Genomic DNA, 17,459 nt, shown 5'->3' with positions numbered 1-17,459 from the left:
GCCCATTGTGTCAATAGTGCCTAGACTGAGAAATCCTGACCTAGACGAAAAAGAAGGAATATTTCTATTTTGATCATATTGAATTGGTTTCTCTAGAGTCAAGTCCTTATAGAAATATATTTATTATCTCCGGATGCTGTGAGAGACTTAAACAGTGATGCATACACACACACTCAATGACTCTTACATTTCCTACAGGCAGGAGAAGCATATTCGAATGGTCTCTTGTAGTCCTCCGATGCCTAGCACAGGGCTGGGATTCGGTTGCTCAATAACACCTCTGGGAAAGCCTCACTTAACATCAAAAGGACCTCAAAACTAAGGGAAACCCTTGAGCTGCATGAAAAGGACCACCTTATTTCACATATATGACCAAAGTGCAGCAAAGGTGAGTGACAGCACAATAGAACCCCGCCCACCTGCTGAGCCACGCCCCTTCCCTGTCACAATGGCCAAGCCCTTAAATATCCAGACTCCTGGCCCCCGGGCCTTGCAAAGCCCCTCATTTTGGCAGAACTTACCATGTCGACCAGCCGCAAATTAAAGAGTCATGGCATGAGGAGGAGCAAGAGCCGATCTCCTCACAAGGGAGTCAAGAGAGGTGGCAGCAAAAGGAAATACCGTAAGGGCAACCTGAAAAGTAGGAAACGGGGTGATGATGGTGAGTGAGGAATGGGGAGGAGACTGCCAAACTTAGGCACACATTGCTGCCAGGCCCTCCCTCTTGGAGGCAGCCCTCACAGGACCCTGAAATCTTGGCCTGAGATTATTTCCAATAACTAAATGCAGATTTGAGCAATAAGAGTATTGATGGGAATGTTCTAATTGCGTCTCTGTTGCAAACCTGTCTTTTCCCACAGCCAATCGCAATTACCGCTCCCACTTGTGAGTCCTCAGCGGGCTCTGCCCTGGTGCACTTCACACAGCACCAGGCAGCAACAAGAACAGCAGAAGGGGGACTGCCAAGGAGAACTGATGTTAGATCAAAGCCAGAGAAGAGCCTATGGAATGTGGATCAAATGCCAGTTGTGACGAAATGAGGAATGTATATGTTGGCTGTTTCTCCCCAACACCTCAATAAAACTTTGAAAGCAGAAATGTTTCCTTTGATCCTTTGGTTGGAAAGACTTGAGTTCCTGAGCTAGGTGGGTTTGGGGAAGAATTGGCTAGTGTGAAACCATTAAATGTGACTTGGAAAATATCAAAAGTAATTTGTCCTCCAATTCCCTCCCACGGTGGTCCTACTCTGGCCACACACTATCGCCATATTTGTCTTCATCCCAGTGTGCTGTCTCCCTCCCTGACATGGAAAGGGAGAAGAGATAAAAAGGGAGAAATGCATTCATTAGCATAAACCAAAGGATTCAAGCTGTTTTTGTTAGAGCTTAAACCAAAGGATGCAAGCTGTTTTTGTCAGAGCTTATATCACAGAGGTGTTGAAAGCTAAACTAAATCTAAAGACTTGGCCCGGAGATAGAGATCATTTGGAGGAGCTTTTAGAAGCTCTTAATTCATTGATCATATGGGCAGGATTAGCAGGCTAAGAGATGGGAACACCTTCTGGACAGAGATCAACATGCTATTTGTAAAGGATGCTATTAGTAACAGTGGAAGTGATGAGAGTTTAGATTTCTTTAGGTTATTTTGGTAGCTATGTTGGGCTTGAGGTGGGCAAGACTGAAGAGTGGGATATTGCCTCGTAGCATGACTCTGTCATAAGCCTTAGTCCAGTGTGCCTGGAAGTAAGAATTATCTCAATCTGAGTAGGCCTTATTAATCATTTGACAGAGAACTGACTTTAGGGATAGAGCTGGTTCTGCTCATTTAGGAAATTCCTAAGCCCTCACTTTACCTTGTCCCTGAGTTGTAACACAATTTATGTCTCTGGTCAAGGATATGACATTCACCCACTCAGAGGTGGATCATATTTTTCTTAAGTGTTTCCTGCTCCAGGGTAGAAATGAGACTCATATTTAAACTCAAGAACCAGCCACCCACATGGTTTCTGGGGAAGTAACCAGGAAAGGGTATAAGCAGGAAGGAATGAGGGGGCATGAGGTTAGACACGAAGTTTCCAGCAGTCAGGGGTGTGAGACATGGGAAGAGGACACTATTAAGTCTGAGCCTCATGCAAATGTGTGGGTACCAGGATGTTGGGATGAAAAGACTATTAAGGGGTGGCAAGGAGTGTTCCTGTGGGTCAGAAATCTAGAAATGCAATAAAAAACATGTTCATTTTTCAGATAAGTCGTTTCACTTGTTGGGGTAAAATATTTCAAGTCCTCACTCTTCCATAACCCTAAGAAAAGAATGCACATGCTGATTCAGTGCTGTTTTCAAGTTCATGTGAAAAACATCTCTGCTGACCATCAGGCACACAGATATCGCAAAGTTTCCCATTGTCAGTTTCCCTTTTTGTCAAATAGGGATAGGGAAAATGCTTCATAACCCTGATCCTCCATGGTTATGTCTATTTTACCTCCTAAATGTAAACTCAGATTAGTCTCAAATAATCCTGTGTGTGTCCATAGTGTCACTGAACGAAGCTCTAACTTCTTAGAAGTTTGCACATTTCTGATCTGGATTCCCTCCTTCGGAAGCTCTGAAAGAACTCATCAGCCATGGCTCTCACCCAGCTCTCATGCCCCCTGGGACTTTCTCTGCCTCTGTATAAAACATAAACGCTCCTTGCAACATATGAAATCTATAAAATAAATCCAAAAAGTAAAAATGGTTTAATTATTTTAATGTGCTTTTGCTGCTGTTGCTGTAAATTCTTTTAAACTTAGCCTCATAGGTTGGGTTCTCAGGGAGCAGAGATGGAGTTTGAATGCAAGATGTTTATTAGAGGTCAGTACTTGAAGAGGGAGGTTGCATGGTTGTACAGAAGAAGGAGCCGAACAAACCATCAGGCAGTATAGCCAGGCCTTCATACCCTTTATACCCTACCCAGCTGGGCTGCACCTATAAGAAATGACATTTCCCTGCTGAGGCAGACTCAGAAGGGAGCATCAGCTGGAGGTTGCTTGGTGGACCACACACCTGCAATCTGAGCAGCTCACCTCGGTGTCCATTACAATTGCTCTCTGGATCATCTGTATCTTTCAGCTTCTGGTCCCCATCTTCCCCTTCTGCCTCTTCACAGCTTGCTGCCTTGCCACTTCCTGCTATGACTGTGTGTTGTGAGTCTTCAAATGCTCTTGTGCACAGCTCACTTCTTGTGGATTGCCAATTTGCACAAAGATGACCTCTCCCATAGGACAAAGTCAACAGTCAAGAACAAACTAGAATACCATGATGCTGAGTGTGCAATATTTACTTCCCTCAGGAAACTTGTTATGATTAGGGAGCCACAGATCCCTGCAGATGGTCCAAATGAAGACTTTGTCAAAGGGATTATTTACAAAGAAGAGACACCTAGAGCCTAGCAATGGGGTCTTCAGACCCTTAGGACTGAGAAGGAAAAAGGGCAAAATAGCACGACAGGAGCCCATTGACAGCCAAAACTGTGTGTGGGGAGGAATGGTTGTGAATGGACCTCCTGGTAAAATCTGTACTAGGAGGATCACAGCTGTTGTCAGGCTCAGACACAGGGAAGAAACATTCCGACATTTATCTAATCTCCTGCTGTTGCTCTCATTGGCAAAATTCAGAAGTCAGCAGACAAGAGACCCCAGGTGACACAGAGCACAAGGGCCAGCCCCCTGGGGCATCAAAGAGCTGAGAGTGTTGGATAAAATCTCCAAAAATCCAACAGCGATAGCTGACACAACTTTGTAGACAAAATCTCTTCTTTCCTTGGACTCCTTAGAAGTTTGCCATTTTATCAACCTGCTTATCTCCTCCCTTATGTTATCATGGACCAAAGTCCCTTCAGAAGCAAATTGTAGAGAGAGAGAGTGAGGAGAGAGACTCAGAACAGTTACACGGAGCTCCTGAACCCTCACTTTAAAAAACTTGTTTTCATGTTATTTGCATGACGGTGTTATCCGCAAGCCAATACAATGCAATGTTCTAATACAGTGTTATATCTTCACAATACTCTAAACACTGAAACAATCTAATTAATCATTAGGACAGGCATGTGGTGAACAGCCCAAGACTAGACAGAGCAGACAGATCCTCTCCTGATGACTTCAGCCTCTGCCCTCTTAGGTTGTGAAGGAATGGTAGCCGCCCGGAAAACTCTGCTTTGCACTAGGAACATTTTCCAGACCCACATATTGGAAATTTTTCAACACTGGCATTGACTTAGTCTCTGTACCCCAGGAATATTCATTCTGTCCTTCTGTTTACAGTTCCTATAGGCCCAGCACCTACAAGGTTTGCGTACAGGTTTTTGACCATGGTGACGCTCTTTCAGAAAATCCAAAGGCCTCACCCCCTGTGTGCTTTTTCTCCATTTCCCTAACCAAGGAGGACTTTGTTTCCCTCCCCAGTTCTCTCCAGAATGCTATGTCCTAAAGTCATCACTTGTTTGGACTTTTGGAAAAGTGAAAAATCAAAAAAAAAAAAAAAAAAAAAAAAAAAGAAGAAGAAGAAGAGGAAAGATCTTGGCCACAAGCCCTTTTGGGTCACCTTGACCTTCATGTGAGCTAACTTGGATATGGGGCCTCTGCTCCACTGGCTTCAGAGCCCGATGGGAGTGGCGAAGCCAGGGAACCCATGTGTGGGTGGAGAAAACCCCAAGGAGCTATGGGGAACACAGCCAACTCCCACCTTTCACCCAGCCTCCTCCAGATGACCCTTGGGTGGGACCTGCATCTGTGCAGCTGCAGGCAAACAGGAAGTTCTGGAGAAATGCTCAGGGCTATGTTAAGGAGGTGAAAGCCCAGAAAAGGCAGCAGGGAGGAGACTTTGTGCTCTGGGGGTAGCTGGTGCAAGCCAGACATGGCCTGGGGCTTGGCTGTTGGGGTCACCCAAAGGTTCTGTCCTTTGAAACAAGAGAACGGCAGCAGCCTGAAACCTCTCTCACTTTCTGGCTTTGCAATCTGAGTACTCACTTCCAGGCCTACGCTGGGAGAAAACCCAAACAGGGAAGGGTCTTAATTCCTGACCTCTAGGAGCAATGGGTCTTGGTTCCAGGTTGATCTGCCTCACTAGGCTGTACGTGAAGAAGCTGGCTATTTCAATAAAGCCTGCCTCTCCTCATGGCTGGCCCCACCAAGTCTCTCTCCATTCTCTCCCCATCCCTCCCATGGCACTGGAAACATGAGCTTTCTCCTGCAGCTGAGCCCTCCAGCCATTCCTGAGCTCAGCGTTTCAGAGGTAGTTAGCATCAGGGTACAAGAGGGTTGAGAATCAAAACCCAGGGGCCTGACTCCTTCTGAGCCAACTCCTCTTGCTTTGTGACCTCGATTGACCTATTAGTCCTGCCTCATTTTAAGCTTTGCACACCTCCTCTCCTGCAACTGGGACCATTTCATCTCTTTCAATGGTCCGGCATTATCATTGCCATAAGCAGGCCTGACCTCAGGCAGAAGGCAGTGAGGCAGCATGACATACGATGAAGCAGAAAGGCACTGGGGTGGGTGGGTCTGCGTCTGAATGCCCACTCTCTAGCTGTGTGGTCTTAGGTGAATTTCATAACCTCCATTAACTTCATCTTCATCTTCCTTATCTGTAGAATGCCAGTCATAAAATCTACCTCTCAGGTGGCTTGTAAGAATCTAAAATGCTGTAAATTACAGGCCCTGAGTACATTGCACGACCCCTCATTTCTCTTTCTGGACTGGTCTTTTAGGGATCATCGTGCCTATCTGATCTTGACTCATGACTGCTTCCCAGACCTTAGTCTCAGTATACCACACCAGAGGAGGAGGACCCCATACTTGAGGACAGATGTCCCTGGCGGTGCCTGCCTGCTCAGCAAAGAGCTAGCCCCAGGCTCCCATTGTGACCTAGCACCTCAGCCTCTCCTGATCCTTTTGCCTAGGCCAGATCCTAAGATCAGAGAGTACCTACATCTCCCTGGGGCTTGCTTTCCTCTCCCATAAAAGTTAGGAGTTGGGGATGATCTTATCCCTCTACCTAGACTGTAGATTCCTGGGAGCGGGAGGCAAGGCACTCACAAGTGAGGGCATCAGAGTCACATCAAGACATACAAACAGCCATGGAATCTTGGGAAACAAATCAATGAGTCCACCTCTTAAAATATTGTAAAACATAAAATCTGAGTATGAATGTTGGTGAAAAGGACCAAGGATGGATCAATAAACCCACCAATTAGCACCATACTTATCTTTTTCCATTAGCACTGGCGAGTATCTTTAAAATTAATTAGGTATGAAGTCCCTGAGTCTAACCCAAACAGGTTTTTACTAAAAAGATGTAAAGAGTTTGAATTTCACAATCAGCAGGGATCATCCTCAAAAATGCTTTAGAACAAAAGCTTTTCTAAAAGTTGAAGGAAGGACAGAGTCTTCAACAGGCCTAGAAACTGGACCTTTATTTGTTGAAGTTCCCTTCAGGAACACAGAAGAACAACACTACACCAGCTATACAATAATACTTCTGCAACTGTATGTGCATAGAATCATCAGGGGATCCTGATAAGATACAGACTCTGATTCTGTATGTCCAGGGTGGGCCTAAGAGTCTGCATTTCTGAGAAGCTCCCAGCTGGGGCTGATGCTGCTGGTCCAAAGACCAGAGTGAGTAGCAAGGACATAAGAATACTCAATTGGAAGCTCTCTCCAAACTTCCACAACCATTCATTACCCCTAACTGAACCTGAGCTGACTTCCCAGGGATATCAGACAAAAAAATGAAAGAAGACATAAGAAAGTGCTGTGAAAACAGTCAGGCTTCTCCCACCATGGCCACCACTGGACTCTTGAAAGGGGATCTTGGGTTGCTTGTTTGTTTGTTTGTTTGTTTGTTTGTTTGTTTGTTTGTTTTGAGACGGAGTATCGCTCTATCGCCCAGGCTGGAGTGCAGTGGCGCGATCTTGGCTCACCATAACCTCTGCCTCCCGGGTTCAAGCAATTCTCGTGCCTCAGCCTCCCGAGTAGCTGGGACTACAGGCACGTGCCACCACCCCCAGCTAATGTTTGTATTTTCAGTAGAGACAGGGCTTCGCCATGTTAGCCAGGCTGGTCTCAAACTCCTGACCTCAGGTGATCCACCAGACTTGGCCTCCCAAAGTGCTGGGATTATGGACGTGAGCCATTGTGCCCAGTCGGATCTCTGTTTTCACCACGTGACCTTTTCCTTTTTTTTCTTTTTTTCTTTTATGTGCTCCCCTATGCTACAGATCATGAGCCATATCACCCCCAACCTGCTGCTCGAAATGTGCATTCGTTTGCAGAGACAGATTCCAGCTCACTTAGAAGTGGGGTGGGGTGGGGAGAGGATGATATCTATTAGAAGAATGTGGAAGAGCTTAGGGAATACAAGGAAAAGCTGAACAACTGGGCCTCATAATGGGAGCCAGGCAGGCATCAGATGGGGCCTCAAGGCCACCCTGCTGTGATTGAAATGACTGATTGTTTCTCATTCTTACATCACTTATGCTAAAAATTCAGAGTCCCAGGAGACAGAAAATGATGACCACACTTGTGTTGCTATGGGGACAACAAGGGTTGGTCCTAAAAGGAAAATTGAGAGACTAATACCAAAGATGGGTATATGCGTGTTGATCAGTCAGATATGATGATATCCTCTACAGATACAAGAAACTACTTCCCTGCAATGCAAAGAATTCCAGGGTACCGGTGGCAAAGCATAAAAACAGCACACAACAGCCACTTTCTTGAACCCCTAAATCTGTGAACACACTTATAACACGCAGTTTTTTTCTGTAAAATGGCTATCTTAGCACAAAGAATTTGTTTAGAATACATAACACACATTTTACTTTTCACCACCAGAACCAGTTCATTCTCAACTCCACTATTTTCCCTGTCTAGAAAGTTTTACCACATCAGGAGAGGTAACAGCAAATGGGGTAGGAAGGAGGGAGTCACAGAACACTGAACCACAGGTCTACACGCTGAAGGGATGGCCAGGCTCATTTGCTAGTGAGCATGTTTTATATTCATGCCACAGCAAAAAGAAACGTGCCTGGGGGTCATAGACTCTTTATAAGAGTCCAGGATAAAGGCTGTGATGTTCTTGAAAGCCAAGAGTACAATGGCATAAAGGTATGGTGGTTGGAGGGGACCCTGGCCTCAGGGCACTCATCTGTCCCTGCCTAACTCCTAGCAAGAAGAGACCCCTCTTCCTCTCCTTCCACTCCGAACAGCCAGGAAGCAAGACATGCTCTGGCTTATTCAGCAGACAGAAGCTCCTCGGGGTTGAGGTCTGTGGCTCGCCAGCCTGGGATCCACTGGGCACATGCAGCTACCAAGCACTGGAAAGAGGGTGAGTTTGAATGTCAAAGTGCTCCTATTATAACAGACACACCAGCAACCAAAGGCACCGTGCAAGAGAAAGAGTGTCAAATATCTCATTCATAATTTTTTACATTGATTACATGTTAAAATAATATTTTAACTATATGAAGTTAAATAATGAAAATCAATATTTACGTTTCTTTGCTTCTTAAAATGTGGCTGCTAGAAAAATTGAAATTACAAATATGACTTGCATTATATCTATTTCCATATTTGGATAGAGTTGGCCTAGGCTGCCCTAGGTGTTAACTCCTCATTCCACACACTTTCTGCACTTCGCACTTAGAGCAGTGCCTACTAGCCAGGCCCTGTGCTAGACAGAGCCCATTATCTCCCCGCACCTTTCCTCTCTCTCTGTCTCCTTCTGTCTTAATTTAATCCTATAGGTCTAGATGTGTAGGAGGTGATTGCTGAGGCACTGTTGTCTTGTTCTTGTTGTTCTCATGCTCATCCTTGTTGCCTTTGATGGATCTATATGATCACCTTATCTGGAAGTCTGGAGGCAAAATTGTTCACCACTGTATATCTAAGGTCCTGATGAATGGGCTCGAAGTTGATTGGTTTATAAGCATATAAAATGAAACAGAAAATGTGTTCTTTTTGATATATGAGGAAGTTTTCTATGTCACACACAGAGGAAAGGATAACTTGACACCTAATTTTCACCATGATCTACTCACACCTCTGCCTGTTAATTCTCTTTCTCTCTCTCTCTCTCACACACACACACACACACACACAGACAAAAAGTAGAGAAGAAAATATCAAGACACACAAACACACACACACACACAGACAAAAAGTAGAGAAGAAAATATCAAGGGAGTGGTACTCAGCTTTAAGTTCTATGTTATTTCCCATGTATTATTTGAAAATACTAGAATTTCACTAATTTTACATTTAAGAAGAAGAATGACAGCAATACTCATAAAACACCTATACCAGATACTCTCCTAAAAGCGTTATATGTATTAATTTCTTTCACTCTCATCACAGTCCCATGAAGCAGATACGATGATGATCTCTACTTTAAAGATAAGAAATGTTTCCAAGGTCACAGGGCTAGTGAGCAGTAGAGTTGGGGTAGAGCAAGTCTGTCCTTTCTCTGTGTGCTTAACAACTAAGCTATGCATCTGTGTTTTACAGGCAGAAGAAATGAAGCCTGGAGATTGAGAAAGATGCACTCAACATGGCTCAGTAAGTGACAGAGGCAAAACTAGAAATCTGTGCTCTATTGCCCTCCCTCCACCCCCACAAATGCTGCCCCACCCCACCTCCCTATCTCTCTACCCACAAAACCAGACTACGTCATTGTCTGAAGTGAACAGGGGTTTTGATAGCAGACCTAGGATGCTTAGGGGTAGAAGACAAGGAGGAGAAGACAGACATGTTTCCCATATCTCTTGATCTGATAGAGACAGGGCCAGTTGATTCAAACCCTAAGTAACAAACTATAACAGAAAAACCCAGCAGCCTGATTCAAATCCTAAGTAACAAACCATATCAGAAAAACGCAGGCTTTCCCAACAGCCTGTTCTAGACTCAAACCTTACAACAACAACTTAGCAGTTATATAACCTTGAACAAGTTATCTAGCTTCTCCGAGTGCTGTCATTTGCTCTGTAAAATTGAGTTAAGAACACCTTCTAGGATCAGCATGCAGATTCACATGGAATCCACATACAAAACAATTTACACCACACCCAGTACCTCCTGGCTACTTGATAAACATCAGTTCCTCCCCAGACCACCCTGACTCTTCTCAAGGTTAGTTGGAACCAAACAGGGACCCTTGAAATCTCTGCCAATGGGTCTATCATGGAGGACAGTAAGCGTGTAGATCTAGAGAGTTGCCCCAGGAGCAGAGGAGCAACCTCCACACCAGTCACTGCATAGCAAGTCGGGCAAGGGTTACCACTGAGACATCCACCCCATAGCCTCGCTCTGTGTTGCTAGAAAGAAAGAGAAGGATTGTGGGCTTTTGCTTGAGTCACAGAAGCCCTTTGTGTCTCCCCGGAGAGGGGAGGGTGGGACCTCAGGCTAACGGAACAGTGGTGGGCGGGGTGATCTTGCAGCCTCAATTTCATCGAAGAAAGGCTGGCTTGATGCCCAGCCTGGCGTGTTGCAAGGCCAAAGGTGGAGGTACCCTGTGAGGTGGAGACAGGTGTGGGGGAAAAGCAATGACTTGGAAAAAGGAGATGCCTCATTCTTATTTATTTTAGATTGCATTTTAACTAAGTAAATTCCATTTTTAAGACTTTCTGTGCTTAAAGGGAGCCCATTTTCCATGCCCCGGTTTCCTCAACAAAAACATAGGAACTCAAATATTGTGGAGCTCAGAGGACACTCCCAGGCCCATCTTTTCTATCTGCCAGTAGACACCACAGACGGCTCTCACCCCTACTGAGCAGATGGAAAACAAATGGGTGAGACCCCAAGACTCCCAGAGACTAGAAAGCACCTTCTCTTTCTAGGCCAACTTGACCTTCCATGGTTTTGGTTGGAAGGGAACTAGGCCAAAGACCAAAAGGAGGCTCCCTTCTGGAAAAAGGCCTCTTCTGTTTCTCACTATCACCTTTCTCTTTGAAATTCCTCCCAAATGTTAAAACCTAGTTCCGAGGATCTTTTCCTAATCAACCCAGGCAAAAATGAATAGGCTTTATCATCTCTCAATTCCTGGCTCACTGTGCATGCCCTTCTAGAAGTCCTCACTTTCTACGAATACAATGATATTATAGCTGCTAAGGTCTCATGTTCCTAATGGAGTATAATTTCCCTGAAGACAGAACCATTATCAGCTCTGTCTCATCCACGTGGCTCACAACAGGGCTTCTCAGGCTGGGATAATACCCTCCTTACTAACTCAGGGTTTATTGAATGTCTACCCTATACCCAGACTGTATTTATAGTTTCCCACATTCATCCAGGATGACAGCCACTGTTCCATAAATGTCTGTGGAGTAAGAGCCCCTTACACTATAGACTGGTGCTTGTATAGAATGAGTGGTCCAGGTACCAATTTCACCCTTCAAGGTATATGCCTCTAAGGTGAGCAGGCATCAAGATACACATGAAAGAGACAGGTTTTACCATGGGTGTGCTGAGTATCTGAAAGATACTCTCAATTTTATTCATTCCACAACGCCTCAATTCTAAATGTAATTATTTGGCCAAAGAGGGTAGAAGAGGGCTCCATTAACCCAACTGCTACTCCAGGCCTGGACATCCCATGAGGACAGGTAGTGTGACGTTTTGTACTCTACTGTCTCCAGCCTCTGGTAAAGTGCCTGCACATGATAGTTGCTCAACAAATATGCGTTGAATAGATGGACAGATGGAGTTGATGCTGCTGACAAGCGACCACATACATCTTAAGAGGAGGATGAGAATGAAGAACATCGCAGTTAGAAGGGACTGTGAAGTTTTGCAAGACCAGCCTCTTATGTTTAGATTAGCAAATGAGGGCCAAGGTCACATGATGGAGTAGAAACAGCACTGAACCAGAGTTTGGGAGACCTGGAAGCCTTAACTCTGACAAAAAAAAAAAAAAAAAAAACCAACTCAGCAAAAAGAATAGTCAGTAGGGGTGCTGTTGGGGAAGCAGTCCTTGCCATATTACCACCACCACCCCTCCACCGATCAGGTCATGTGCTCTTAACACATGTATGTTTAAGCTCCCCAAAATCACATTTCACATTCTCAATTCTATTCCTATGTAATTCTCTAATTGTAAGCTCCATGAAGCTTGCGGCGGGGGGTCATAGTTTTGGTTTGTTCTTTTCTCACTGGCCATGGTATCCCTATCATCCACCACCACAATTTAGTTACATATTAAATATTTGTTAAACACAAGAAGTTATTAATTATACATTCCTTCTCGATTGCATGCTAAATTTTTCATGCAGTCTCTAGTGGCTCTCATTGCAAATGCAGCCACCCTTGTAACTGTAAAGTTGCATTTCAGAAAGCTGATCAGAACTGAAGCGGGTTGAATTCGGCCCTAGAAAGCTGTCAAAAACCAGAAAAAGGCATGGCTATTGGAACAAAATCGATTCTGCCTTCAAGATGGATGGGGTGTCTTTCAAAACTCAGACTAACACTAATCTGAGCTGGGACTGAGAGACTTGCTCCAGGGTGGTAGGTCTGGGGAAGATGGGAATGCAGAAGATTCTGCTAGTGGAACTGAGAGAATAAGCAAACAGCCAGCAGTAGCCAAGTAGCAGCTGGGAGAAAAGTTTGGACCTCAATTTGAGAAGGTTCATACCTACAACACCGTTGGCAAGAACTGGGTATCCTCCAAACTCAGGACCAAAAGAGGTAGAAGAGTTAGCCAAAGACTGATGCATAAGCCCTGTCATTTTTTATTCCATTCTGTGTTAAGTTGACCCAGTTATGTGCCTATAAATCGTCCTTCCATATGTAAATTGTGTATTAAGATGTTGAGCTCCCATCAGAAAACTGAGAGCCATTTCATGAATTTGGTTTATCATCCAGAAAGACTTTAGATTTAGAACATGAGTGATAAGGTAGATCATGGTTCTAATGCCTGGTCTGAGCAAGAAAAATGTGACAAACTATACAAGGCAGCCAACAAGTCCCATAAACTGGGAGAGGAACCCTGGGGCTATGTCTGGGATGTCCAGGAAGAAATTCCAGCTCTAAGATTTTTGAAACCTTGGTGTGTAGAAGTTGAAATTTAAAAACAAACAAACAAACAACAACAAAAAAAAAAACACTTCAAGAGCCAATCTATTAAAAATGCAAATGAGGCTGGGTATGGTGGTTCATGCCCGTAATCCTAATAATTTGGGAGGCCAAGGTGGGTGGGTCACTTGAGGTCAGGAATTCAAAACCAGCCTGGCCAACAGGATGAAACCCTATCTCTTCTAAAAATACAAAAAAATTAGCCAGGTGTGGTGATGGGCGCCTGTAATTCCAGCTATTCCAGAGGCTGAGGCATGAGAATCGCTTGAACCCAAGAAGTGGAGGTTGCAGTGAGCAGAGATCATGCCACTGCACTCCAGCCTGGATGACAGAGTGAGACTCTGTCTCAAAAAAAAAAAAAAAGAAAGAAAGAAAAGAAAAGCAAACAAGCAAAACGTTGGGCTCAGAAATTTCACCTCTAGGCATCTGCTATGGTTTGAACATTTGTGGCTCCTCCAAAATTCGTGTTGGAACTCAGTCCCCAATGCAACAGTATTAAGAGGCAAGGCCTTCGGAAGGTGATTAGGCCATTAGGAATCCACCCTTATGGATAGAATTAGTGCCTTATAAAAGGGCTGGAGGGAACGAGATAGGTCCCTTTTTGCCCTTCTACCTTCTCCCATATGACGACTCAGTGTTCATCTCATCCAGAGGACACAGCATTCAGGACACCATTATGGAAGTAGAGACTGGATCTACTAGACACCAAATCTTCTGGGGCCTTGATCTTAGACTTCACAGCCTCCAGAACTGTGAGAAATGTTTCTGTTATTTATATATTGCCCAATGTCAGATTTTTTTTATAGTAGTATTTGTTCTAAGCCCAAAGTTTTGCTTGTTTGCTTTTTTTTTTTCTTTTTTGAGACAGAGTCTCACTTTGCCATCCAGATGGGAGGGCAGTGGCATGATCTCAGCTCACTGCAACCTCCACTACCTGGGTTCAAGAGATTCTCATGTCTCACCCCTCAAGTAGCTGGGATTACAGGTGCCCATCACAACACCCGGCTAAGGCAACATCTATTCTAGAGAAATCATTACATCTCTGCACAAAAAGTGTTCCATAATAGTCATGGCAGGATTTAATGTTAACAAGACTCTTAATATATTTATTTAACTAATAAAAATATACTGCTGCAAAGTCTAATATGGGCTTCTCCATTGAAGTACATCCTAAGGGACTAGTCAAATCAATAAAATTACATCTGTACCATGATACATTCTATAGCAATTTAAAAGTAGATATGTGTATGTGTGTGTGTATGCATAGACACACACATATACATATGCTCTGATATGGAAGATTTCCAAGTCATATTACTAGGTAAGCAAAAAATGTAAGAAGCAAAACAATACATATAGTATGATCCCACTTAAATTTAAGAGGATAAAAGTTTTCATATTTAAAAATAAAGTGGATGAGTGTGTGTCTATGTGGTGTGTGTATCTATATGTGCATGTGTATACATATATTTACAAACACACATACACACATACAGTTTTGTACATTTTTTTATGTTTGCACCAAGCTGTTGACAGTGATCATTTCTGGGGGGAAGAGTGAAATTTAGTGGTGAACAAAGAAGACTTTTGATCTGTCTATATTGTTTGAGTTTTATTACACATTACTTCTATAATTAACTTTTTTAATTTCTTCAAGCTGCAAGCAATTTTTATCTGGCAATAAATGGAAACACCACCAGTCTTTTAGCATAGAGAGTTTCTTTGTTCTGCGGAAATTTCCCAAATGAGGCTTTTGATGATATAAAAGGACTTTCTTCGGTGCTCAAGATGTGGTTTCCAGGAGAAAAGGTTATTTTGGGGGATTAATATTCCCTGTGTTAACATGTCCCTGTGTTGGAGCAGAGCAGACTGGACTAGGAGGTTTGTAAGGACATGTGTCCTAGCTGAGAAAGGAACGAAAACCCAGAGGGATGGCAGGCCACTTATGTCTCCCTCAACAGCGGCATGCTCAGAGTTGGGGCCCTTGTGGTTAGAAGTTTGAGGATGAGAGGCCTTAAATATTTTCATTCTGTCTTTCATTCAACTCTGGCTGCAAGCTGTGCTCTTTCTGTGTGCAGATAACTAAGTAAAGCCCCAAGTCACAAGACACCCTCTCTCTCTCTGTCCTGTGTGGAAACACTCCTGCAGACCAAGGATTGGTGGTTATTGTGAATGGCATTGTTTCCATTGTATTTTTCAATAGGTCATTACTGATATGCAATAAAGCACTAAGCCTTTTTAAATATTTATTTTGTATCTGGCTACCTTAATAATCTCTTATTAGTTCTCCTGCATTTTCAGCTCATTCTCTCCATTTTTTCTCGGTATGCCATCTGTTATGGGTTGAATTGTGTTCTCTAAAAGGTATATGTTGAAGCCATAACCCCTAGTCCTTCAGAATGTGACTGTATTTAGAGTTAGGATCTTGAAAGAGGGGATTAAGTTCAAATGAGGCTGTTAGAGTTGGCCTTAATCCAATCTGACTGATGTTCTTATAAGAAGAGGACATTTGGGCACATGGGGACAATCATGCAGAGACAACAAGAGGTGGCATCTACAAGCCAACAGGAAAAACCTCAGAACAAACTCAACCTGCCTTCTCCTTGATCTTGAACTTCCAGCCTCCAGAACTGTAAGAAAACCAGTTGTTGTTGCTTAAACCACCCATTCTGTGGTATTTTGTTATGACAGCCCTAGCAAACAAATACACCATCATACAATCAGAAAATACTCAGAATTTTGGCTGCTCTTCCCCATAGTTCTGCCACTTATTTCTGTTTCCTGCCTTATCCCATTGGCTACCATATCCATTCTTTTAAAGTTTAGGATGCAGTGCAAGACGGGAAGTCCTTATTTGACATTCCAATAGGCCTGTTTTTATTAACTAAGTCGCTCAATATGAAAGAGCTAACTTCAAAAGGTATTACATGTTGTTCAATTAATCCTAAAAAGTTGACACTGTCATCCTGGTGACTAGATCAATGGACTGAGGTTTCATGAGGGTAAGTGACTTGTTTTGGTTGAAATTCAGACTCCAGCTTTCTCTAGTTTCTAAACTGAATTCCTTGCTTACTCTATCTTATCACCAAACAAATGACCAACAATGAAAAAAGAAATTTTAAGTATTTATTAATCAAGGTGATGATTGCTTCTTTTGAAGTCTTACATTGTCCTTTCTGCCACTAATGCTTACTTTCCCTTCCTTGGTAGGAACAGTGTTTTCTCTAAACGAAAGGCTGGGCAGAATAGCTGTAGAACAGAATGCACACTTCTTAGGGCTGCCTTCCCAGTCCTCTCTACTATATGACTCCGGGAGGCAGCAAATATTAGCAGGAAGTATTTGGTATGATGGCAGCTTCCAACAAGATGGTTCCTGCCTCTGCTGTTCAGGAGTGTGGGCTATACAGAGTGGCTTACTTCAGTGAATGAGATACAGAAAAAGTGATGATATGTCATTTCCAAGGTAAGGTTAGAAAAAGACTGGCTTCAATCTTGCTCACTCTCTTTTGCACCCTCACTTATCACACTAATGGAAGCCAGCTGCCACAATGTGAGGGGCCACGTGGAGAGTGACACATGGCAGGGGACTTAGAGAGGTCTCTGGCCAACAGCCAATGGGGAACAGAAAACCCATTCCAACAGCCTTCAAGGAACAGCATTCTGACAAGTGAGCTTGTTGAGTGGACTTAGAAGCAGACCTTCTCCCATTAAGCCTTCAAATGAGCACACAGCCCCCTCCTAACACCTTGAGTGCAGCATTCTGAGAGTTTGTGAGTCAGAGGACCCAGCTAAGACACAATCATTTTTCTATCCCATAGAAACCATGAAATAATGCGTTTATGGTTTTAAAATCACTAATTTTGGGGTTAATTGCTTGCACAGCAACAGATAATGAATAAGTTCAATTTGGAAGTGAAAAGACCTGGGTTCCAGTCTCACCTCCACCAATAGTTTACGACGAACCCTTAGGCTAGTACTTTTCCCTCTCTGAGAATCTGACAGCTCATCTCCTGTGAAATGAGGAATGTGACAGATAGCTCTAAAAATCTCTTCCAGCTCTCAAACTTTATAAGCCTCTTGACACAACATCCTAAATCTTTTCCTATGTCCCCTCCCACCCTTTTTCTCCCCTTTCATGTGCCCCTTCCTTCCAGGCCCCCTGGCCTCTACTTGGGCTCTGTCATCCCTGCTCTTTCCAATCCTGCAGTGAAAAAGAGAAAATCTTCCTGGGGAAAGAGGTCCAGCCCCCGTGGCCCAGCCCAGGACTTTAGTGGAACTTCAGAAGCTAAAGACAAAAGTAAGGGATGCCGCTGCAGTCTGTGAATTTCTCCGTGACACAGACATTCACAGGCTGCTGCT

At 43.7% G+C, this 17,459-nt stretch overlaps 1 protein-coding gene across 1 annotated transcript; it reads left to right on the top strand.

The window, feature by feature from the left end:
- The first annotated feature begins 425 nt into the window (after nucleotides 1-425).
- TNP1 (transition protein 1) lies at nucleotides 426-1,160 on the top strand. The gene is made up of 2 exons (XM_073020280.1): nucleotides 426-661; nucleotides 861-1,160. Exons 1-2 carry the CDS (start codon nucleotides 523-525, stop codon nucleotides 887-889), a joined length of 168 nt encoding a protein of 55 aa, XP_072876381.1. The 5' UTR covers nucleotides 426-522; the 3' UTR covers nucleotides 890-1,160.
- The last annotated feature ends 16,299 nt before the right edge of the window (nucleotides 1,161-17,459 follow it).

This window comes from Chlorocebus sabaeus, chromosome 10 (assembly GCF_047675955.1).
Source record: "Chlorocebus sabaeus isolate Y175 chromosome 10, mChlSab1.0.hap1, whole genome shotgun sequence".
Lineage (NCBI taxonomy): Eukaryota > Metazoa > Chordata > Mammalia > Primates > Cercopithecidae > Chlorocebus > Chlorocebus sabaeus.
Note: the sequence above shows the minus strand (reverse complement) of the source record. Positions and strands in the feature narration are given on the sequence as shown.

Coding starts and splice junctions, on each gene's coding strand:
- TNP1 (XM_073020280.1), top strand. CDS start 523: ATGTCGACCAGCCGCAAATTAAAGAGTCATGGCATGAGGAGGAGCAAG. Junction 662..860: donor TAGGAAACGGGGTGATGATG/GTGAGTGAGGAA, acceptor CTTTTCCCACAG/CCAATCGCAATTACCGCTCC.